This window comes from Somniosus microcephalus, chromosome 22 (genome assembly GCF_052327205.1).
Source record: "Somniosus microcephalus isolate GS21.2 chromosome 22, FLI_Smic_1.0, whole genome shotgun sequence".
NCBI classification, from domain to species: Eukaryota; Metazoa; Chordata; class Chondrichthyes; order Squaliformes; family Somniosidae; genus Somniosus; species Somniosus microcephalus.
The window spans coordinates 34,443,377-34,469,547 of record NC_141008.1 but is presented as its reverse complement, the minus strand read 5'-3'; the positions used below and the strand labels follow the sequence as shown (position 1 = coordinate 34,469,547).

General features: G+C 44.9%; 1 protein-coding gene across 12 annotated transcripts in view; it reads left to right on the top strand.

The window, feature by feature from the left end:
- The window catches only part of tspoap1 (TSPO associated protein 1), a 333,678-nt gene that overhangs the window by 231,661 nt on the left and 75,846 nt on the right, over window positions 1-26,171 (top strand). For 10 of the 12 annotated variants that reach the window (XM_085964438.1, XM_085964437.1, XM_085964445.1 and 7 more), the window contains 5 exons: window positions 733-837; window positions 2,496-2,546; window positions 5,826-5,846; window positions 9,676-9,877; window positions 19,976-20,226. In XM_085964438.1, coding sequence (XP_085820564.1) covers window positions 733-837; window positions 2,496-2,546; window positions 5,826-5,846; window positions 9,676-9,877; window positions 19,976-20,226 — 630 coding nt within the window. The remainder of the gene's footprint in view (window positions 1-732; window positions 838-2,495; window positions 2,547-5,825; window positions 5,847-9,675; window positions 9,878-19,975; window positions 20,227-26,171) is intronic. The other 2 variants (XM_085964436.1, XM_085964440.1) reach the window with 1 other exon arrangement.

Below are 26,171 nucleotides of genomic sequence, written 5' to 3'. Positions count from 1 at the left end.
CAAGGGTTCCCTAAACATTGAGTTTTAGTGCCTGCTGAGCTCTTGGGGGAAGAGGTCTGTTCCTTCCCTGCAAAAAGGAAGAAGTATGAGCACGTGTTCCCAGGCTACCTCGAGTTTTTGGGGTGCAAATAGGAGCAGCATTTTCCAACAGGGCACTAGTGCATGTTCCAACAGAGCCATGGTTTGGGGCTGTGTGTTTCCAGCAGAGCACTGATAGGGGCCGATGTATTTCCAGCAGAGCACTGATAGGGGGCGATATATTTCCAGCAGAGCACTGATAGGGGGCGATGTATTTCCAGCAGAGCACTGATAGGGGGGCGATGTATTTCCAGCAGAGCACTGATAGGGGGCGATGTATTTCCAGCAGAGCACTGATAGGGGGCGATGTATTTCCAGCAGAGCACTGATAGGGGGCGATGTATTTCCAGCAGAGCACTGATAGGGGGCGATGTATTTCCAGCAGAGCACTGATAGGGGGCAATGTATTTCCAGCATAGCCTCGGTACGGGCCAGTCTGTTTTTTAGCAGGCTGTCTTAACACAGAGAATCTCATGTTTTCAAAAGGCTGTCCCATTACAGGGAACCACATGTTGCTGCAGACTGTCCCAGTACAGGGAACCCTATGTCTTCTGCAGAGCTGTATCCGGTTACTGGGCAGTATAATTTCAGAAGGCTGTACTTGGTACTGTGAGGAGGAGGTCTATGTGTAGTAATTAATGTTTCTCTGTGCAGCATATGCGAGAGGTGGCAGAGCGCAGGCACCAGCTGGAGTTGGAACATGAAGAAGCGCTGACAATTCTTAAGGCCAAGCAGCATGAGGTGGAACGACTGCAACAGGTAGTAAGAATCTATCTTTTTATCTCTTTTCCTCTGCTTAAGACACAGACTTCTTACTGGGTTGTTGCAATCCACAAAAACCAGCTGTTGTCCGGCACTTCGCCTGTGACTATTATTCTTGTGTAAACATCAACCATGAATATCAGCAGACTATTTGATTGTGGAGACATCACAGCCGAGCCTAATCCTTTCCTCAGCTGGTGTTCACACAGATGTCACTAAATAGCAGTTAAGAAAAAGAACCTCGACAACCTGAGCCATTTGTAGCTCTTCCTTTGTGCAGCACTGACCAAGGATGAAACCTGGACCTTTCTGATCTCTGTCAGTTACTCATTAAATAAACTCGTTGAATTATCAAGGAGCTTGTAAAAGTACATTCAAATTTTAAAAGCTACCTCTTTCATGTGCCTGTTAAAAGTACGTACAGGATTTAATTTGTTACAGGTTACACTTTTAAAGCTGGATTTTTATAGGAGGTGGAGCTGGATTAATTCTGCTACAGCTCACAACCTATTCACATATATGAAGCTTGACTAAGTCAGGTTGCTGTTGGGTGTCTCTCTGTGATGCACATTACTGAGTGTGGGCTCTGTCTCTCTGCATACAGCTCAGTCACTTAAATGCTGCTTTACCGCTCTGCAGCTCAGTGTGGCTCCCCAATAATTGAAACTCATGGTGCTCCACTTGAACCATTTGGTAGCAGTGGGGCACCTCATACAAGTGAACTGAGAAGCAGCAGCACAAAGATGATGAAGCTCCTTCCCAAAGGCTTCTAATGACAGCAACATTTGGCAAACTAATGTTTCATAGCAAGTTTCTGGGGGGGAAGTTTCATAAACTTGGAATATCTATTCATAGTGTACCAAGTGCAGGAGGCAGGTCTGGCATTTTAATAAAAACTGAGTTGGTAAGGAAGCTAGGCTGGTCAATTATCCTGACTTACCACTATATTGGACAGTTGTACCCCTCCAGCAGCCTCAGTGATTATAAACAACATTGAATAGGCTTGAAACACAAACAACTTAGTCCTCTCAGTATTAGAGTCCAGAACAGTCCTAGCCACTTACAGCCAACCCCATAGCAGAAAGACTAGAAAGTTCAGAATCAGTAGACATTGCCCTGCTTGAACTGAGAGAAGGCCAGTCGCGCTAGTCACTTAGCGCACTCACTGAATAGTGAGATGGAGTCTCCACATCTGACAGCCAACACATCCTTCTGTAATAAAGCCCTTCATGTTGAAATGTTGGGTTGTATGTGTGCTTTATTTCAAATATTGCAAATGCCAGAATTCTTCATCTGTGGTCACTCTTTGTGAGATTGGTGTTGGCTTCAAGGATGTGCAGCTTTGGTTATCTTTCCCCTGTAATAAAGGGGTCTAGGATCACAGCATGTTTCAACACAGAAACTGACCATTTGGCCAATCAGGTCTGCGTCCCCAAATGAGCCACGTAGCCTAATCTCAGTCTCCTGCATGCTCTCCGTACAGTTTAATATTCCTTTTTTTTCCAAGTAATTATCTAATTCCGTTTTTAAGCATTTATAGACTCTGCTTCAACAATAGTTTTTGACAGACAATCCCACAGTCTAACCTTCCTCCTGGTGCAGGCAGCAGTCATTGTGCAGAGGCTCAATTAATCTGTTTTGTTCTTTCAATCAAGGCTCAGTTTGAAGCAAAGAAGGAACATGAGGGTGTGGTCCAGTTACTGGAGGTAAGAGAATAACTACATCTTCTGTTATCAATGTTAACAAACACATTCCAACCTGAATCCTCAGCCTTCCTTTAAACCTGGCATTGGAAAGTGAAATCTGCACTTAGGTGCTTGAGCATGCTCCAGTACTTAAACTCTCAGCTCTTTTACTCATCTCTTCAATGGTTTTGTCATTGTACTGGGTACCAGGAGAGACTGATAACTCTGCCAGGGATCCTTTATAAATGATCTCACAATGTTTGCAGGCAGAACACCCACAGCAACTGATAGCAACCAGACACTGCCAATGTGAGACATCACAAGTCTGGTGCTGAAAGTCAGGGCTTCCAACAGTAAATTAGATGGGATACCTTCTGTGGAATTTGGTTTGAGTCTCGAGCATTCTCACTCCAAATATAAGAAAGTGTAGTTGTGGGTGTAAGGTCCCATATGTTGTGTGAAAATGCTCTTTAAAAGAAAGGAGATATTCCAGGTTCTGTGTTCAGGTGCACTGGATTGCCCAGGCACAGTGAATGTTGGAAAATCGGGCAGTCTGGACCAACACATGTAAAGGAAACAGTTCAATTGATGCATATTCGGTGCACCCAGGAAAATCTCCCCTCAAAAGTTTTCCTTCCATCAGCAGCATAAATACAGGTGTCAGAGCCCAGACATTAACCCTATACCTACAGCAACCACACACAGCTTCCTGACAGTACACCCTGTACCCACAGATACCCCAGACACAGCTTCCTGACAGTACACCCTGTACCCACAGATACCCCAGACACAGCTTCCTGACACCACACCCTGTACCCACAGACACCACAGACACAGCTTCCTGACACCACACCCTGTACCCACAGACACCCCAGACACAGCTTCCTGACACCACACCCTGTACCCACAGACACCACAGACACAGCTTCCTGACACCACACCCTGTACCCACAGACACCCCAGACACAGCTTCCTGACACCACACCCTGTACCCACAGATACCCCAGACACAGCTTCCTGACACCACACCCTGTACCCACAGACACCCCAGACACAGCTTCTTGACACCACACCCTGTACCCACAGACACCACAGACACAGCTTCCTGACAGTACACCCTGTACCCACAGACACAGCTTCCTGACAGTACACCCTGTACCCAGAGACACAGCTTCCTGACAGTACACACTGTACCTACAGACACCCCACACACAGCTTCCTGACAGCACACGCTGTACCCACAGACACCCCAGACACAGCTTCCTGACAGCACACGCTGTACCTACAGACACCACACAGCTTCCTGACAGCACACGCTGTACCTACAGACACCACACAGCTTCCTGACAGCACACGCTGTACCTACAGACACCCCAGACACAGCTTCCTGACAGCAGACCCTGTACATACAGACACCCCAGACACAGCTTCCTGACAGTACACCCTGTACCCACAGACACCACAGACACAGCTTCCTGACAGTACACCCTGTACCTACAGACACCCCAGACACAGCTTCCTGACAGCACACCCTGTACCTACAGACACCCCAGACACAGCTTCCTGACAGCACACCCTGTACCCACAGACACCCCAGACACAGCTTCCTGACAGCACACCCTGTACCCACAGACACCCCAGACACAGCTTCCTGACAGCACACCCTGTACCCACAGACACCCCAGACACAGCTTCCTGACAGCACACGCTGTACCCACAGACACCCCACACACAGCTTCCTGACAGCACATCCTGTACTTACAGACAACCCAGACAGGTTCCAGACAGGATACCTTGTAGCTACAGACAGCTTCCAGATTCCATATTATGTACCTATAGACAGAACCCTGATAGCACACCCTGATCTATTTAGTTCCCAATCTACTCGGTGCCCAGTGCTCCCAAGCCTATCTATATCCAGCAGTTGCATATAGTGACATCACTATTCCAGCCTAGAATGGAGATGATTGGTGAATTCCCCTGTCAGTCTAGTCTGGAGGCTGCACTGCTGTGAGTGACTGGGATTAATTTTACGTGCATAATTTGTACTATGTAACTATCTTCCACTCACTGCATTTTGCTGGAGAAATAACCCTGCTTTTATTGGGAGACATTACTGTAGTTTCGGCCATGAATTTTGTTTGCTGTAGTTGGTAGGGATTCTTTTTAAATAGACTCTGTAGACTTGTTTGCTGTAGTGCACCATTTAAGTAGATTCTGTTTGCAGTTTGCTGAGTAAATAGACTATGTTTGCTGTAAAATAGACTGTTTGCCGTGAGCCCTGCCGTAAGTCCCGTCCCGCCGCCTACTCATTGGCTGACACAGCGGTGTCAATAGACACTCTTGAGCCAGTCTGTACCCAGCCATTCAGTGTCAGCTGCTCCTCAGTGTGTTTGGCTATTTATTCTCTAGACTATGTACAGATATTTAGCCTCTCACTTAGCTTGTGAGGATGAGCAAAGTTAATGTGATTTGCCTGTTGTTACACTATATGGGATGCAGGCAAGCAGCATGAAGGATTTCAGCCAGTGATTGTGACCCTGGTGGAGCTCACAATTCACAAGCGTGTTAGTAATATCTATAGATACGCACTTCCGTGCCGTTTATTTGTGTTTTCAGCCCATATATGTAAAGGTGTGGGTTTGGTTGCAACTTCTGCCCCTAACTACCATTTTATCATTTCATATATACAGAAAAAGTATTAATCATACCAAGTGTTTTCACAAACTGATGGCAGTGCAGAGATTATTTGTGGTCTCCTGTCACCAGCTGATATCACACTACTGATTACATCTGGCTAAAATATGGCTAAAATATAAGTTCTTTACTGGATTCTAGAAACAGAGTTTACTGAGGAACTTTCTGTGTATTAATAGCTATCTGGCATTCACTCGGTGCACATAGACCTGTCTAAATCTGTGAAATGTAAGCAACAGCAAGTGTGTGAAAGCAAGCTGTGGTGACAGTGAGCTGCTAATGATCACTGGGTAGCTATATCTTATTAAAGAAAGCTGCAGTAGGAGACTGTGTTATGGAAATTCTTTAACACCTGCCTTCTCCTTTTAAACATGCATTAGAGCTGAAAATATCTGACTGAACAGAGCTAGATTTTATCTTCCTATGTAACACTGATCATTGATCTCTGTTAAATTGTAGGAGTTGATCTGCCTAGTTTTACAGCGGGAGCTGGTATATTTCTGTATTGAATGATGTGTGCACTTTATTGGATTGAGGTTCTCTAATGGTTTGAAGCATGCTTCTATTTAATGGTGTTCCATTTTCTGTTTCTCCTGTTAATAGAATACCTTGGACTGCATGCAGGTACACAGCACCACATCTGTCCCTGTCTCTTTAGCATGTAGACCTGTGTGTGTGTTTGAGGAATCCTCTGTGCAGCTTTCCATGTAATAAATCCTTGTAATAAATGGGAGCATCTTGCTTATCTGAATGTATCCCTTCCAATTTTCATCACTGCACTTACAAAATGAGAAACAGTATACAGTTTACATAACCTGTATTATGTAAATCTCTTTGGTTTATCAGTGTTTGAGAGGCTCTGTGTGGTTTTCATTTTTGTACCTTTAATACATTAGAGCAGGACTGTAGTTTAGTCTCTTTAATGAATGTAAGTCATTTCCCTTCCCTTCCCAATGATAGCCTTTTCCTGTTAAACAATAATCATCTCAGTGCAAAAATCTGCATAAATGGCTGTAGAAGCCAACAAAACAAAAGGTGTCTTCTTACATTGATGTGCTTCCTGATGTTGCCTGTATTAAAAGCAGTTTGCGTCTCTCTGCTACTGATATCGCTGGCAGACTTGTTGAAAGTAGGGTGGCTCCACGCTATATTGAGGCACAAATCTTCAAGTGTCTCAGCACTGATGATGGATGATTGGTTTAGTAGTATTACTGCAGTCTCTATAGCTAGTTGTCAGCTTGGGTCATTTGGTAGAATGCTTGCCTCTGAATCAGAAGGTTGTGGGTTTGAGCATCACTCCAGCACTTAAGTGCATAATCTAGACTGACACTAGGCAGTGCAATTCAATCATCTGCGAAGTGATGGAAGGGATCAAGTGGTACTTACTCACCAATAACCTGCTTACCAATGGTCAGTTTGGGTTCTGCCAGGACCACTCGGCGCCAGACTTCATTACAGCCTTGGTCCAAATGTGGAAAAAAAACATTCAGCCTTGGGCTGATAAATGGCGAGTAACATTCACGCCATACAAGTGGCAGACAATGACCATCTCCAGTAAAAAAAAAAAAAAATCTAACCACCTCCCCATCACATTCAGTAGCATTCCCATCGTCGAATCCCCCACCATCAACATCCTGGGGGGTCACCATTGACCAGAAACTATACTGGACCAGCCACATAAATACTGTGGCTACAAGAGTGGGTCAGAGGCTGTGTATTCTGTGGCGAGTGACTCACCTCCTGATTCCCCAAAGCCTTTCCACCATTTACAAGGCACAAGTCAGGAGTGTGATGGAATACTCTCCACTTGCCTGGATGAGTGCAGCTCCAACAACACTCAAGAAGCTGGACACCATCCAGAACAAAGCAGCCCGCTTGATTGGCACCCCATTTACCACCTTAAACATTCACTCCCTCCACCACCAGCGCGGTCTTCAGTGTGTACCATCTACAAGATGTACTGCAGCAACTCACTAAGGTTTCTTCCCAAACCCGCAACCTCTACCACCTAGAAGGACAAGGGCAGCAGGCGCATGGGAACACCACCACCTCCAAGTTCCCCTCCAGGACACACACCGTCCTGACTTGGAAATATTTCGCTGTTCCTGTATCATCACTGGGTCAAAATCCTGGAGCTCTCTACCTAACAGCACTGTGGGAGTACCTTCACCACATGGACTGCAGCGATTGAAGAAGGCAGCTCACCACCACCTTCTCAAGGGCAATTAGGGATTGGCAATAAATTCTGGCCTTGCCAGCGACGCCCACATCCCATGAATGAATAATAAAAAAGCACTGAGGGAGTGCAGCATTGTCAGTGGCACTGTATTTCAGAAGATTCATTCAACCAGGGGCCCATCAGCTTGTTATGATTGAGGTGGATGTAAAAGATGCCTTGGCACGATTCAAAACAGATGGAGTCCTTTCAGTGCCCTGGCCAAAATACTTTTCTTAACCAACACTGTCAAAACCAGATTAACTAGTCCTTATCTATTGCTTTTTATGGTGGCTTGTGTGCAACATGGCTTCTGCTTGTCTATGTAACAACAATGACTGCACCAGCTGCACTTGTAATTAATTGTATGTGTATGCGGCACCAGAGAGGTGATTCGGCACCAGAGAGGTGATTCTGCGATCCCATGCTCCCATTGGGTACTGTGCTCATATAGAGAATCAATGCTACAGTGCTGTAGCACTGTCTGACTCGCACTCCCTGCTGGAAGTAAGGGATTGCAGTATTATACCTTCCAAAAATGAAGGTCTTTGGTGAGAGCTGTGAATGTACCATTCTATATAATAGGGGCTGTACGAACAGTAAATAGAGCGGCGCCAACTCAAACAGTCTGAACAAGACAGTATCTTGTAACTAAACTCACTGAAATAACAGGCCTGTGTTGTTTGATTTTAAATTACATTTCTCCCTTCGCCTCTCCAGGCTGTTGTCTGCGTAAACTGACTATTACAGCAGCAGCATGTCAATCACATGGGGTTCAGAGTGTGTGTCAGTAACATCAGGATCGGAGCATGAATCAGTAAATGAGGGATCAGAGTGGCGTCAGTAATACAGGGATCAGAGCTTATATCAGTAACATGGGGATCGGAGCATAGATCAGTACTAGAGGGATCAAAGTGATGTCAGTCACATGGGGATCGGAGCGCATCTCAGTCAGACAGGGATCGGAGCATGTATCAGAAGAATCTGCTTTGACACAACATTTCAATCAAAGTTCATAGAAGAAAATACTCCATGTAGTTACTGTATTTGGTGAATTTAGAGATTTTTTCCTTCCAATCAGTGCAGAATATTATAGGATGGATTATACATTTCTGTCAGCATCTACATTACAGGCGTGGAACTTTTCATCAGAATAAGGGATTTACATGCACAGCGCGAAGCGGTCATTTCTCTTTTAAATGTTGTATTTGCAGCATTCTGTTTTTATTTCAGATTTCCAGCTTTAGAGATTTCATATTGCACACTTTACTCTTTTCCCTTTTTATTTCAGTAGCTAGTTTAAAATGTGCTAGTTGTAACAGTTTCTTCACTGCAATAATAGCCCTGGTCAGCCATGGAAAATGTGACTAATAATGGGAGAACAGTGAGGAATGGGCATTAACCAATTACAAGGAAATGCCCAATTAGAATATAAGCAGCAGTGAAGGTTGCCATCCTTTGCCAAGTCCAAGACAAGAAGCAAGATGGTTACAGGGCAGGGGTTGGAGGGGCAACAGTGCTGGATTTCTGGGTACAGGGTAGGAGGGGGAGCAGAGCTGGAGTTTTGAGTGTAGGGCAGAGGGGCATTGTGGCTGCAGAAGTGATAGTTGCTTTGCTGCTGATCAAAATACATTGAAAACCTAAAAAACAAATTACTATCTCCATGTCACAAGAAAACCAGCCACCAAAAAAAAAATCATGCTTTTAACCATCACTCATGGCTCAGTGATAGCACACTCACTTCTGAGTTAGAGAACCATGAACCTGAACACATAATCTGATACTCAGGGAGTGCTGCACTGTCGGAAGTGCCATCCTTTGATAATACGTTCAGCAGACGTTAATCTGCCCTCCCAGATGGACGTAAAAGATCCTGTTGCACTATTTCGAAGAAGAGCAGGGAAGTGCTCCCTGTGTCCTGGTCAACATTCATCCCTCAGCCAATGTCACTAAAACAGATGATCTGGTCATTTATATCACTGCTGTTCATGAGATATTACTGTGCGCAAATTGGCTGTTGTGTTTGCCTACATTACAACAGTGACTACACTATATGCATATCTCTGTAAAGTATCACCCACCATACCAGCAGTACTAAGGACTAAGTGACACAAAGCCTATGTTTCTGATTATAGTGACGCAGTACAAGATTAGACTGGTGATTCCTGTGTTGTAGTTACCATACAATGAGTGCAGTTGGTGCTGCCGGAACAGAGTCATTCTCCTCTTTTCCACCAGGCAAAGGTGCGGGATCTGGAAGAGAAATGTCGGAGTCAGAGCACGCAATTCAGCCTTCTCTCCCAGGAACTGGAGCACTTCCGCCTGCAAGCAGGAAATATCGACCTGCTAACCAACACCCTTGTGAACACAGATACACCTGGATTGCTCTCCCGCAGCCAGCCCCAGATCCTGAATGGAGTGGAATCACCAGTGGAAAAAGGTAACCAAGGGAGAGAGAGCCAAACCTTCCAAAACATGTGTAACAGTGACCACATGAGATATTGCATGTTCTCTCGCACAAACTCCTATGAGAAGCAGAGCTACAATCCAAGCTCAGGCACAGAAACTTGATAAGTTCCACTTGATCTTGTCCTGACATTACTGTGGGAGTTCTACTGAGGGCTTGCAGTGTTGAGGTGAAGGATGTTCTGTGAATGTGGCAGCACTTCTCACTGACTTATGGCACCAGAGAGATGGAGGAAGATTTATTTAACATTTCCTGGCATGTTGGTGATTTGAGCCTGATCAGACCATTGTAGTTTTCCTGGTGTTTCCCCCTACAGTTTTTACACATTGCCCATTTGTCCTGGTTGTGAGTGAGATGAGGAAATTGTAACCATAGCACTTCCTTGTTCAGTTCACAGGAAATGTACTTCCTAAAGAACAAGGTGGGAATTTCTAGATTCCACCCCCCACTCCCCCACCAGAATCTTGTGTAGCGTTAGTCTCTTTTACACTGGTAGCTCCTCTTGGCACTGAAATCCGACATACCTACAAAAGAAACGTTAGGGGTAAGGAATGGTCATTCAGCCTATTGAAGCCCATTTCACTTTAACTAACATTAAAGTCCATTCTTCTGGTACATTAAGTCTCCCATCATGGAGTGTAATTGTATTTTAAATAACCCCAATGTTTCTGCCTCTCTTATCTTGCTTGGTGGATTAGTCCAAACATTTCTTACTCTTTGGGTAAAAAGATTTTTTCTGAATATCCATTTTAAATTTACTTCTCAATTAATTCCATTTATGTTCTCTGGTCCCACGTTCTCTCTGTATATTGAAGTGAAAACCTCCATTTACCATATCAGTACCATTTAATATTTTATATACTTCAATTAGATCCCAGTGTTAAATTATGTAAAGCAATACATTCAAATTATATATAACAGTGCTGCTTCTACAAAGCATTTCATGAGGTGGGCAAGCCTGAAGCTGTCATAATCCTGACATTAACTGTTCCCCTATTGTGCCACACACACACACTACCCATACCCCTAGATTACTACTCAGTACTCACTCCCTATCATGCCATTAAAAGTAACTATTCTCTAGAGGGCCACTCACATTAACCACTCTCTATAGTCTCACTTACATTAGAATATAAGAACATAAGGGGGGAGAAATTGGGTGGAGCCGCAAACGGGGCGCCAAGCTCGCCTGGGCGCCGGATTTAGCGCAGCGTTTGGAGCAGTAGCGACCGCCGGAAATTCAGCTTGAGCGCCCCAAGAGGGAGACGGGGCGAGGCTCGAGGCGCTCCGCGTCCCTCTTAGGGCGCTGAAACTGAATATCGCAGCGCAACGTGCCACAGCGCCACACGCTGTGGCACGGCGCGCTGTGGTACTGCAGGCCTTCCTCCCATTCTTAAGGGGGAGGGGCCTGCACCAGTGCGATCAGAGATCGCGAGTGCCGGCAAAAGAGCCTGACACCGAGGAGAAGTGCCGGGCTCTCGGAAAACAGCCGGCAGTGCCACGGGGGGCGATCAGGAGGCCGGGGACGGAGCTGCTGGCAGGCGGACGCCGGAAAAAACGGCCGCCCCGCACCTCCACCTTAATTTGCGCTACTGCCGCCACAGGAAGGCCCCGTGAACCGGGCGCCATTTGTGAACGGCGCTACAGAGGCGGTCGCTGCCAAATATCGCGATCGGGGCGCTGCGCACACCGATGACGTCATCGGTGGCGGCGCAGCGCAACAGGCTAACGCCGCCATTAGCGCCCCAGCTAAATATCGCGGGAGGCGCGGCCAGTGGCGCTAAAGCCACTGAGTGCCCTCTTTAGGCGCTAACTGGTGGCGCAGCCCACCGAATTTCTAGGCCAAGAAATAGGAGCAGGAGTAGGCCATTTGGCCCCTTGAACCTGCTCCGCCATTTAATGAGATCATGGCTGATCTGATCTTGGACTCAGCTCCATTTCTCTGCCTGCTCACCATAACCCATCACTCCCTTATTGTTCAAAAATCTGTCTATCTCCACCTTAAATATATTCAATGACCCAGCCCCTCCACAGCTGTCTGGGGCAGAGAATTCCACAGATTTACAACCCTCTGAGAGAAGAAATTCCTCCTCATCTCAGTTTTAAATGGGTGACCACTTATTCTGAAACTATGCCTCCTAGTTCTAGATTCCCCCATGAGGGGAAACATCGTCTCTGCATCTACCTTGTCGAGCCCCTCAGTATCATATGTTTCAATAAGATCACCTCTCATTCTTCTAAATTCCAATGAGTATAGGCACAATCTGCTCAACCTTTCTTCATAAGTCAACCCCTTCATCTCAGGAATCAACCTCGTGTACCTTTTCTAAACTGCCTCCAGTGCAAGTATATCCCTCCTTAAATAAGGAGACCAAAACTGTACGCAGTACTCTAGGTGTGGTCTCACCAATACCCTGTACAGTTGTAGCAGGACTTCCCTGCTTTTATACTCCAACCCCCTTGCAATAAAGGCCAACAACATTCCATTTGCCTTCCTGATCACTTGCTGTACCTGCATGCTAACTTTTTGTGTTTCATGCACAAGGACCCCCAGGTCCCTCTGTACTGCAGCATTTTGTAATCTCTCTCCATTTAAATAATAATTTGTGGATAACCTCACACTTTCCCACATTATACTTCCATCTGCCAAATGTTTGCCCACTCACTTAGCCTGTCTAGATCCCTTTGCAGATTCTTTGGCCTAGATTTTCAGTGTGCCGTGAGGCAGGCTTGTAGGCAGGCGGAGGGCAAAAATCCCGAATTCGGGGGTCCCGACACCATCCCGCCCAAAACCCGCCTCCACGTAAGTTTCAGAGGAGGCGGGTACCCGCCCCGCACTGGGACCCGCCGACCCGAGGCAGGAAGGGATTAGTGCCAATTAACTGCCTGTTAACAGGTAGTTAACAGGCAGTTTTTAGCCTAATCCCTATTTTGAGGGGTGTCGTGTGGGATTCCCGATGGCTCCAAACCACACCAGGTTAGAGCAGGTGGGCCGCCGGGTTGAAGGACTTGGAGGGGTCGCGATGTCGGTGTTCATTTGAGTGATGGGTGCATGAGTGCAGAGGTAAGTGTGTTTGGTGTGTCTAAAGTGTGTAAAGAAGTTTAAATTACCTGTACTTACCTTAACAGCCTTTCTTCCTGTAGGCGTCGGGAGTCCATCACTCAGCCGGCACTGAAAGAAAAATGGCTGCGAGCTGTCAAAAGTGACAGCCTTCAGCTTTCATTGCCGGTGTGAGTTCTAACTGAGTCTGTGTAGAAGGACTCAGGTTAGAAGTCAGACTGTCAGTGTTTGACAGCTTCAAACAGCTGTCTTGACAGATGAAATTTCAGTCTGTGACGTCACCTGTTGCCGGGTGGCCCTTAATTGGCCTGCTGAGCCCGCTGGGCGGGCTCAACAAGGTCAATCAAGGGAAGATCGTGTGGATTGGCCGGACGTCGATGTAGGCGGGACTAAAACCCGAAAGTTGTAGTCCCGCCTCCTTCCCGACAGCTTAATGAAAATCGACCCCTTTGTGTCCTCTTCAGAACTTGCTTTCCCACTTATCTTTGTATCATCAGCAAATTTGGCTATGTTACACTCGGTCCCTTCATCCAAGTCATTAATATAGATAGTTACTGTTTGCCAGCCGGAAAATTACCCATTTATCCCGACTCTCTTTTCTGTTAGTTAACCAATCCTCTATCCATGCTAATATATTACCCTCAACTCCGTGAGCTCTTACCTTGTGCAGTAACCTTTTATGTGGCACCTTATCGAATGCCTTCTGAAAATCCAAATACACCACATCCACTGGTTTCCCCTTTATCCACCCTGCCCGTTACATCCTCAAAGAACTCCAGCAAATTTGTCAAACATGATTTCCCTTTCATAAAACCATGCTGACTCTGCTTGACTGTAATATGATTTTCTAAATGTCCTGCTACTGCTTCCTTAATAATGGACTCCAGCATTTTCCCAATGACAGATGTTAGGCTAACTGGTCTATAGTTTCCTGCTTTCTGTCTCCCTCCCTTCTTAAATAGGGGCATTACATTTGTGGTTTTCCAATCCGCTGGGACCTCTCCAGAATCCAGGAAATTTTGGTAGATTGCATCCAATGCATCCACTATCTCTGCAGCCACTTCTTTTAGGACCCTAGGATGCAGGCCATCAGGTCCAGGGGACTTGTCAGCCTTTAGTCCCAATTTTTTACCGAGTACTTTTTCTTTAGTGATAGTGATTGTTTTAAGTCCCTCCCTCCCTATAGCCCCTTGATTGTGTATTATTGGAATGGCTTTAGTGTATTCTACCGTGGAGACTGATGCAAAATATTTGTTCAAAGTCTCTGCCATTTCCCTGTTCCCCATTATTAATTCCCCAGTCCCATCCTCTAAGGGACCAACATTTACTTTTGCTACTCTCTTCCTTTTTATATATTCGTAGAAGCTCTTACTATCTGTTTTTATATTTCTTGCTAGTTTACTCTCCTAATCCATTTCTCTCTCTTATTTTTTTAGTTGTCCTTTGCTGGTTTTTAAAAATTTCCCAATCCTCTGGCCTCTCACTAATCTTGGCAACATTGTATGCCTTTGTTTTCAATTTGATACCATCCTTTACTTCCTTAGTTAGCCACAGATGGCCCTCCCTTCTCTTAAAGTCTTTCCTTCTCACTGGAATATATTTTTGTTGAGAGTTATGAAATATCTCCTTAAATGTCTGCCATTGCTTATCAACCGTCTTACCCTTTAATCTATTTTCCCAGTCCACTTTAGCCAACTCTGCCTTCATACCTTTGTAATTGCCTTTATTTACGATCAGGACACTGGCTTGAGACCCAACTTTCTCACCCTTCAATTGAATTTGAAATTCAGTTACTCTTTCCTAGAGGATCCTTTACTATGAGATCATTTATTAATCCTGTCTCATTACACAGTGCCAGCTCTAAGATAGCCTGCTCCCTGGTTGGTTCCACAACGTATTGTTCCAGGAAACTATCCCAGATACACTCTATGAACTCTTCCTCGAGGCTACCTTGGCCAATTTGATTTGTCCAATCAGTATGAAGATTAAAATTGCCCATGATTATTGCTGTACCTTTCTTACAAGCCTCCATTATTTCTTGATTTATACTCTGTCCAACAGTGTAGCTGCTGTTAGGGGGCCTATAGACTACTCCCACCAGTGACTTCTTTCCTTTATTATTTCTTATCTCCACCCAAACTGATTCTACATCTTGCTCTTCTGAGCCAATATAATTTCTCACTACTGCACTGATCTCAACCTTTATTAACAGAGCTACCCCACCTCCTTTTCCTTTCTGTCTGCCCTTCCAAAATGTCAAATACCCCTGAATATTCAGTTCCCAGCCTTGGTCACCTTGCAGCCACGTCTCTGTAATGGCTATCAGATCATAACCATTTATATCTGTGCCGTCAACTCATCTATCTTGTTACGAATGCTGTATGCATTCAGATAAAGAGCTTTTAATTTTGTCTTTTTACTATTTTTCTGTGCTTTGACCCCACTTTCTGATGCACTCTTATTTTTATGGGTTCTGTCCCTTCCTGTCATACTCTGGTTACCATTACCCCCATCGCTACCCTGCTCTATTGCCTTCTCCTTTCTCTTTGAATTTTTAAATTCCTGCTCACCTGAACCCCCCCCCCACTATTTAGTTTAAAGCCCTCTCTACAGCTCTAGCTACTCGATTTGCCAGGACACTAGTCCCAGCATGGTTCAAGTGAAGCCCATCCCAATGGAACAGCTCCCTCTTACCCCAGTACTGGTGCCAGTGCCCCGTGATTCAAACCCATTTCTCCCACACCAGTCTTTGAGCCACGCGTTCATCTCTCTGATCTTATTTACCCAATGCAAATTTGCTCGTGGCGCAGGTAGTATTCCAGAGATTATTACCTTTGTGGTTCTGCTTTTTAATTTAGCCCCTAGCTGCTCATACTCCCTCAGCAGAACTTCTTTCTCTGTTCTACGTATGTCATTGGTACCTACGTGGACCACGACAACTGGATCCTTCCCCTCCCACTCCAAGTTCCTCTCCAGCCCAGAGGAGATGTCCTTAACCTTGGCAGGCAACAGAGCCTTCGGGATTCACGCTCTCAGCTGCAGAGAACAGTATCTATCCCCCTAACTATACTGTCCCCTACCACTACTACATTTCTATTTACTTTTTTTTTTACTTCACCCAACTTGAATTAGCCTTTCTCCTATAGTGCCACTCACCGTACCTATTTCCTACAGTGCCACTCACATTGCCTTGTATCCTACAAGGCCACTACCATTACCATTTTACCTTGTTCACTCTCACAGTTCTATATCTGATAGCTTTATTGAGATAATTGTATTACTTGGATTACTTGCAATGATAAAATAAGTTGGTTGTCATTAGAAGGGCTAACTTCATTTGCTTATAAAGCTTCCAAGGGTGAGTGCTCCAGGGCTGGCATTCAGTGGTCAAGGTTACTGATGCAATGAGTGACATCTTTTCTATAGTGATTATCTGCGTACGCTTTTGTGATAAGTGTGGTTCAATAGCTCAGTGTGTTCCAAACTCCTGCGGTCTTTCATAATCCTTGTCACAGTTTACCATACCTCTCAATTTGGTGTCATCAGCAAATTGCAAAATCTTTTTATATCATTATAATTCACTTCTTTCTAGTCAAGTACCGAGTCAAGACTTTTCTTTTTCCTTCTCTCATCTTACACATGCCCTAATTAAATTGTAATTTTATATTTTCAAATATTCCCCAACTTTTAGATCAGCTACTTGCTCTGCTTCATTACCCAGAGCCAATTATTAAGTAATGCTTCCTTCCTTGTTGGAGTAGCAACATATTGACTGAGAAAACTGCCCTGAACACACTGGAAAAAAAATCTCCCTTTCCCACCACAAACATTTTCCCCATCCCAGTCTATTTTTGGATAATTAAAATCTCCTACAATTATAACAATGGTGTGAACGTGTGCGGGAAGTGTATCCAGCTGCAGCTACTGACAGACCGCATTGCAGCGCTGGAGCTGCGAATGAATACATACTGGAGCATTTGTGATGCTGAGGACATCGTGGATAGAAACATAGAAACATAGAAGATAGGAGCAGGAGTAGGCCATTCGGCCCTTCGAGCCTGCTCCGCCATTCAATGAGATCATGGCTGATCATCCAAACTCAGTACCCTGTCCCTGCTTTCTCCCCATACCCCTTGATCCCTTTAGCCTTAAGAAATATATCCAACTCCTTCTTGAATATATTTAATGAACTGGCCTCCACCGCCCTCTGTGGCAGAGAATTCCACAGGTTCACCACTCTCTGGGTGAAGAAATTCCTCCTCATTTCAGTCCTAAATGGCTTACCCCTTATCCTTAGACTATGACCCCTGGTTCTGGACTCCCCGGCCATCAGAAACATCCTTCCTGCATCTAGTCTGTCCAGGCCTGACAGAATTTTATAGGTTTCGATGAGATCCCCTCTCAATCTTCTAAACTCCAGTGAGTATAAGCCCAATCGACACAATCTCTCCTCATACGTCATTCCTGCCATCCCAGGTATCAGCCTGGTGAATCTTCGCTGCACTCCTTCCATGGCAAAAACATCCTTCCTCAGGTAAGGCCACCAAAACTGCACACAATACTCAAGGTGTGGTCTCACCAAGGCCCTGTACAACTGCAGCAAGACATCCTTGTTCTTGTACTCGAACCCTCTTGCTACGAAGGCCAACATACCATTTGCCTTCTTAACCGCCTGCTGCACCTGCATGCTTACCTTCAGTGACTGGTGCACAAGAACACCCAGGTCTCTTTGCACTTCCCCTTCTCCCAATCTATTGCACGTTTAGGGAGTTGGCCACACCGCAGGTAAAGGCTGCACAGGCAGGAAGGGAATGGGTGATCACCAGTCAGAGTAGTAGGCGCAGGCAGGTAGTGCAGGGGTCCCCTGTGGCAATCCCCCTTTCAAACAGATATACCACTTTGGATATTGTTGAGGGAGATGGTTTATTGGGGGAAGGCAGCAGCAGCCAACTTCCTGGTGCCGTGGGTGGCTCTGCTGCACAGGATGGGAGGAAAAAGAGCGGGAGAGCTATAGTGATAGGAGATTCTATTGTAAGGGGAATAGATGGGCATTTCTGCGGCCGCAAATGAGACTCCAGGATGGTATGTTGCCTCCCTGGTGCAAGGGTCAAGAATGTCTCAGAGCGGCTGCAGGGCATTCTGGAGGAGGATAACCTTTTCTCACCTCCCAAATCTGTGCCCATCTCTCCAATCAACTTTCTGACTCTGCCACTGAAACAAGCTGAGTTTCTGTCCCATATTCTCAATCACAAAGACTGCCTACTTCCACCTGCATAACATTGCCTACCTGCATCCCTGCCTTACCTCATCTTCCATGTATTTGTCACCTCAAGTCTCAACTATTCCAACGCTCTCCTTACCGGCCTACCACCCTCCGCCCCTGGTAAAGTTCACCTCATTTGAAACTGTGCTGGCCCTATCCTATCCTACACCAGGTCCCACTCACCTATCACCCCTGTCCTTGCTGAGACATATTGGCTCCTGGTGCTCAGTGCCTTAAATTTAAAATTCTTATCCTCGAGTTTAAATCCCATCATGGGCATGCCTTCATCTATTTCTGTAAACTCCTCCAGCCTTGCAATCACTCCTGAACTTTTATTCCTCTAATTCTGGCATTTTGTGCATCCCCCCCCCTTCTTTCGCCCCATCATTCAGTGACTTTAGCTTTCTAGGCGCCATACTCTGGAATTCCTCCCGAAATCTCTCCCCCCTCCGCAGTTCCCTCTGCTCCTGAAAACCCACCTCTTTGACAAAGCCCTTTGTCATCCTTTCTAGTATTGCCTTCTTTGACTCGGCATCCATTTTTTGTCATCTTATGCCTGTATGAATAGCATTGGAATGTTTTTCTGTGTTAAAAGTGCAATATAAATGCAAGTCATTGTTATATCCCCACTTTGTTTCCCTTTCCTAGTCTCATTACCTTGCATTTGTCCACATTTGATGGCATTTGTCCACATTAAATGACAATTGCCACTCCTTCGCGCACCTATCAAGATGCCTTTGATTTTGGTTTGCCTACTGCCTGTTATTTGAACCCCTCCCTCAATTTGGTGTTATCTGCGAACCTTGCTTGTTTCTGTACCCTGCTACAAATCATTTTGTTTATACACTGCAAACATCAAACGCCATATCACTAATCCCTGTAGCACCCCGCTAGTCACCCTTTGCCACCTCCATTCACAACCACCTTTTAGTCTGTCTCAGAAGCTTGCTCCCTATTCCATGTCTTTCTACCTTGTGGACTGATTGCTTGGGATGCACAGTACCAAAAGCCTTGCTGAAATCAAAATATATCACCTTCATAGAACTTCCATTGTCAAAGAAGTCCATCATTTCCTTGAAGAACTGCAATAAATTTTCTAAGCAAGAAGTCCTGCTCATAAATCCATGCTTACAGCCACTTACGCTGCCTATGCCTATGGGTTTTATTATCCCTTCTGTTACAATGGCCTTCTAATACCATCTCTTACAATGCACTGCTTAAAGGATATTAATAATGTACCAGACACTCCCCACAGAGCATGATTACTACAATCTACTGTTTTTATTTGCCTATCCCTGCGCATTGTATTGCCCGGGATCGGGCAGGCTTCAGCAAGAGGAGACAATGCAAGGAATGGCAATGTCTGTCCTGTAGAGAAAGAGGCTGCTAGTTCACTTTGCTTACATTTATTTAAAGCTTCTTTTCAAAAACAGATTAATTGTGCTGGATATTGCCAGTAGAATTGCTGCATTGAGGAACACCACTGATTCAATGTGTGTTATTTTAGGTCTGTCTGATTGTATCAGTTAAGTCACATCATTAGAATAACCCTGGACAACACACTTACACACACAGGAGTGATGAATATGGTAGGGTTGGTGTGGACGGCTATTTGGGACATGGGGGAATTTTCTCAACCATCCCTTTTGTTGGAATATATGTGTTTCCTGGATCACAAGGATTTGTGTCAATAACCACATACCAAAAGCCTTTTGTGCTCTGTTATGAGAATTCTATTTTCCTTTAGATGTGGAAAGTGTTCCTCAGCCAGTTTCTCAGTCACCATGTCCAGCACAGGATGAGGAGAAGCAAGAAGAGCAGATTCCCAATGAGCCACAGGCTCAACCAATCAGTGTCTCCCAGCAATCGGAGGAGACAGCAACAGAAATTGGCTCCATCACCAGCAAAGTAGGACCAGAGTCGACCCAGAGCTCCAGCAAAGGAACTCCCAAAACAGAGTCAGCAAGAAGCACCCCAAAGTCTTGTACAACTCCAGAGGTAAGTCACAGTTAAATGAAGTGACAGGTTTAACTGTTTCACAGACTGACTTGTACCTTTTTGTTCAGTTTATGTAAAGTCTTTCCCTTCCGTTGGATCCCTGCACAATATCTTATCACCAAGAAAGTGTAAAACCTGTTCACTACCCACTCCTGTGCTGCCACTTTCTCAACTCTACCCCCAGTGACTCTGTGCTGTCAGACTGCATGTCCAACATTCAATCTTGGACCAGGCACAATTTCCTCCAGGTAAAAGTTTGGAAGACCAAACCATCCTCCTCAGCCCCCCCACCACAAACTTCATCCCCTTGCCAAAGATTTCATCCCCATTCCCAGCCACTGTCTCTGGCTGAACCAGATGGTTTGCAACATATTTGATGCTGAACTGAACTTCTGACCCCACATTCTGTCAGTCAAAGACTGCCTCTTTCCAATGCCATAAAATCATCCGCCGTGCCACTACCTCAGCCCATCTACCACTGGAATACATCCATGCCTCTGTCACTATTCCATTACACTCTATCAGCCCCCCATCCTCAACCCTCTGTACACTTCAGCTCACCCTAAACTCTGCGAACCGTATCCTATCCTGCACCAAGTCCTGCTTGCTCATCACTCCTGTCCTCACTGACCTACATCGGATCCTGGTCTCCAGTGCCTCAAATTTAAAATTCTCATCCTTGTGTTTAAGTCTCTCCATTGCCTCTTCTTCTTCTAGGTCTGTAAACTCCATCAGCCCTACAACCTACCCTGAACTCTTAGTTCTTCTGACTTTGGCTTCGTGTGCATATCCTCTTCTTTCACCCCACCATTGGCAGCTGTACGGTTTGCTGTCCACACACTGGAATTCCCTCCCTGCATCCCACCACCTGCCTTTCCTCCTTTAAGAGGGACCTTGAAACCCACCTCACTGCTCCTGAGTCCTTCTTTGGCTTAGCTTCATTTTTTTGATTTCAGTTCTGTGAAGCGCATTGGGACATTTTTCTACATTAAAAACATCATATAAATCTTTTGTACTGATTGAAATGCATAATATGTTTGAGCTGTTTTAAACAAAATTGTATCCTTTATTCACTGCAGGAGTGCAGCTTTGATCTTGGTACAACTGTCCAATTGTTGATAGATACAATGATGAAAGGGCAGATAGCCCAGTTGAAGATGATGAAGTTGGAAGATGTAGGGCTTGATGTCGGCACGTATCCCCATGTTTTTTTAATCATAGAAACATACAAAAAGAAGGCCACAAGAGACCATCAGACCCATTAGTGCCCCATCCATTAAATGTACTGTGTTGGGCACCACCCTCCCCAATCACTAATGATTACTAACTCCTGGAGGAGGGAAAAAAAACTCAAGGAAAATTTGTTCCTGACTCCATAAGAGAATAAAACATCCAGGAGACCAAACTACCCATGACTCATCCTAGACATAAGAACATAAGAAATAGGAGCAGGAGTAGGCCAATCGGCCCCTCGAGCCTGCTCCACCATTCAATAAGATCATGGCTGATCTGATCCTAACCTCAAATCTTCTATCACTGTGCATCCACCCGAACCCATGTGATCTCCCGGGAGAGGCGAAAAACCAGATAAAGACCCAATGGCCAATTTGGGAGAAAAAAATCTGGGAAATTCCTCTCCGACCCATCTAGGCGATCGAAATTCTTCCAGGAGATCACTCTGTCCCTATATTTTCTACAGTACTTACCTTCTGTAAAGGCGATCTCCACCCCAGCCAGGAACAGGAATAAAACCATCTCCTGAAATCTAACACAGAATTAGAACACAGTAGGAGCAGAACCAGGCTACACGGCCCCTAGGCCCACTCCACTACCCACAGGGCCATGACCATTCCGAACCTAGACTCATGTCCAATTTCCTGCCCGCTCCCCGTAACCCTTAATTCCCTTCTAGGAAACTATCTATTTCTGTTTTAAATTTATTTAATGATGTAGCTTCCACAGCTTTCTGGGGCAGCAAATTCCACAAACCTACCACCCTCTGAGTGAAGAAGTTTCTCCTCATCTCAGTTTTGAAAGAGCAGCCCCTTATTTTAAGATTATGCCCCCTAGTTCTAGTTTCACCCATCATTGGGAACATCCTCACCGCATCCACCCGATCAAGCCCCTTCACAATCTTATATGTTTCAATAAGATCGCCTCTCATTCTTCTGAACTCCAATGAGTAGAGTCCCAATCTACTCAACCTCTCCTCATATGACCACCCCCTCATCCCCGGGATTAACCGAGTGAACCTTCTTTGTACTGACTCGAGAGCAAGTATGTCTTTTCTTAAGTATGGACACCAAAACTGTATGCAGTATTCCAGGTGCGGTCTCACCAATACCTTGTACAACTGCAGCAATACCTCCCTGTTTTTATATTCCATCCCCCTAGCAATAAAAGCCAACATTCCATTGGCCTTCTTGATCACTTGCTGCACCTGCATACTAACTTTTTGAGTTTTGTGCACCAGGACCCCCAGATCCCTTTGTACTACAGTACTTTCCAGTTTCTTGCCATTAAGATAATAACTTGCTCTATGATTTTTCCTGCCAAAGTGCATAACCTCACACTTTCCAGTATTGTATTCCATCTGCCAAATCTCTGCCCACTTACTTAGCCTGTCTATGTCCCTTTGCAGGTTTTTTATGTCCTCCTCACTCACTACTTTCCGTCCCATCTTTGTATCATCTGCAAACTTTGATATGTTACACTCGGCCCCCTCCTCCAAATCGTTAATATAGATTGTAAAGAGTTGGGGACCCAGCACTGACCCCTGCGGAACACCACTAGTTACTGGTTGCCAATCTGAGAACGAACCATTTATCCCAACTCTCTGCTTTCTGTTAGAGAGCCAATCCTCCACCCACGCCAGAATATTACCCCCAATCCCATGATTTTTTATCTTGAGCAATAATCTTTTGTGTGGCACCTTGTCAAATGCCTTTTGGAAGTCTAAATACACTACGTCCACTGGTTCCCCTTTATCCACCCTGTATGTTACTTCCTCAAAAAACTCCAGCAAATTTGTCAAACATGACTTCCCCTTCATGAAACCATGCTGAGTTTGTCCTATTAAATTATGTTTATCCAAATGTCTCGTTACTGTCTCCTTAATAATGGACTCTAACATTTTACCAACCACAGATGTTAGGCTAACTGGTCTATAGTTTCCAGCCTTCTGCCTACTACCCTTTTTAAATAATGGTGTTACATTAGCAGTTTTCCAATCTGCCGGGACCTTTGCTGAGTCCAGTGAGTTTTGGAAAATTATTACCAATGCATCCACAATCCCTACCGCTACTTCCCTCAAGACCCTAGGATGCCAGCCATCAGGCCCAGGGGATTTATCCGCCTTGAGTCCCATTATTTTACCAAGTACCACTTCCTTAGTGATTTTAATCGTATTTAGTTCCTCCCCCACTAGAGCCCCCTGTTTGTCCAGTGTTGGGATATTCTTAGTGTCCTCTACTGTAAAGACTGATACGAAATAATTGTTCAGTGTTTTTGCCATCTCCATGTTTCCCACCATTAATTTCCCGGTCTCATCCTCTAAGGGACCAACATTTACTTTAGCCACCCTTTTTCTTTTTATATAACTATAGAAACTTTTACTGTCTGTTTTTATATTTTTTGCTAATTTACTTTCATAATCTATCTTCCCTTTCTTAATCAATCTTTTAGTTATTTTTTGCTGTCTTTTAAAGACTTCCCAATCTTCCATCCTCCCACTAGATTTGGCTACCTTATATGCCCTTGTTTTTAGTCGGATACTATCCTTAATTACTTTACTTAGCCACGGATGGCTATCTTTTCTTTTACACCGTTTTTTCCTCAGTGGAATATATATTTTTTGGAAGTTGTAAAATAACTCCTTAAATGTACACCACTGATCATGTACCGTCTTACCCTTTAATCTATTTTCCCAGTCCACTCTAATCAATTCCGCTCTCATACCTTCATAGTCTCCTTTATTCAAGCTCAGCACGCTTGTTTGAGATCCAACCTTCTCACCCTCTAATTGAATATGGAACTCAACCATGTTATGGTCACTCATTCCAAGGGGATCCTTTACTAGGACATTTTTAATTAATCCTGTCTCATTACACAGGACCAAATCTAAGGTTGCTTGCCCCCTGGTCGGTTCAGTTACATACTGCTCAAGAAACCCATCCCTAATACACTCAATGAACTCATCCTCAAGGCTGCTCTGCCCAATTTGATTTGTCCAGTTAATATGATAATTAAAATCCCCCATAATTATAGCTGTTCCCTTATTACAAGCCTCAACTATTTCCTGATTAATACTCCGTCCAACAGAGTTGCAACTGTTCGGAGGCCTATAGACTACACCCACTCGTGTTTTTTTCCCCCTTATTATTCCTTATCTCCACCCAAACTGTTTCACTACCCTGTTCCTTTGACCCAATATCATTTCTCTGTATTATAGTGATTCCTTCCTTTATTAACATAGCCACCCCACCTCCTCTCCCTTCCTGCCTGTCCTTCCTGATTGTTAAATAACCTGGTATGTTTAATTCCCAGTCATGGTCACCCTGCAGCCATGTTTCTGTAATGGCCACAAGATCATACCCATATGTCGTTATTTGTGCCGTTAACTCATTCATTTTGTTATGAATGCTACGTGCATTCAGATAAAGAACTTTCAAATATGTTTTGTAACACTTAGTTCCTGTTTTTTCCCTTTTTAGTACTTTACTTTTTGCTCCATACCTTCTGTCCCTTCCTGACACATTCTGTTTTTTAATTCCCCCACTGCTACCTAAGTCTATGACCTTCTCTGTTGTCATTTCTATTATTTGCTCTCTAGAAACCTCCCCCCCACTAATTAGTTTAAAGCTCTCTCTACAGCCTTAGTTATATGATTCGCCAGGACTCTAGTCCCAGCACTGGCCAAGTGGAGTCCGTCCCAACGGAACAGCTCCCTCCTGTCCCAGTATTGGTGCCAGTGTCCCAAGAAGCAAAACCCATTTCTCCCACACCAGTCTTTGAGCCACGCATTTAACTCTTTAATTTTATTTATCCTAGCCATATTCGCTCGTGGCTCAGGTAATAACCCAGAGATTATTACCCTTGAGGTTCTGTTTTTTAATTTGACCCCTAGCTGCTCATACTCCTTTAACAGAACCGTCTTCCTTGTCCTATCTACGTCATTTGTACCAACATGGACCACGACAACTGGATCCTCCCCCTCCAAGTTTCTTTCCAGCCCAGAAGAGATGTCCTTAACCCTCGCACCGGGCAGGCAACACAGCCTTCGGGACTCCCGCTCTTGACTGCAGAGAACCCTATCTATCCCCCTAATGATACTATCCCCTACCACTACAACATTTCTTTTTACTCCCTCCACTTGAATGGCCCACTGTACCACGGTGCTGTGGCCAGGTTGCTCATCCTCCCTGCAGTCCCCGCTCCCGTCCTCACAGGGAGTAAGAACCTCGATCCTGCTGGACAAGAACAAGGGCTGTGTCTCCTTCAAAACTACATCCCGGATCCCTGTACCTTCCTCACTCGTAGTCACACCGTCCTGTCCCTGACCACGGACTACATCTGCAGTAATTAACTTCATAGGTGTGACCATCTCCTGAAACATAGAGTCCAGGAACTTCTCCCCCTCCCTGATGTGTCGCAGTGTCTGAAGCTCGGTCTCAAGCTCCATAACATGGAACTTGAGTTCCTCTAGCAGCAAACACTTGTCGCAGATGTAATCACTGTGAGCCTCAATGGGGACCACCGGCTCCCACATCTCGCAACAGTAACACATCACCTGCTCCATTCTATATAATTAATTAAATTTCTTATTATTAGTTATGAAGACCCTGCCCGGATATAGATGCTAATGTCACACCACTATTCAAAGGACTTACCAACTTAAAGGTATAAAAGAGAAGAGAAGGAAGGAAACCAACCAACCAGCTGATCAC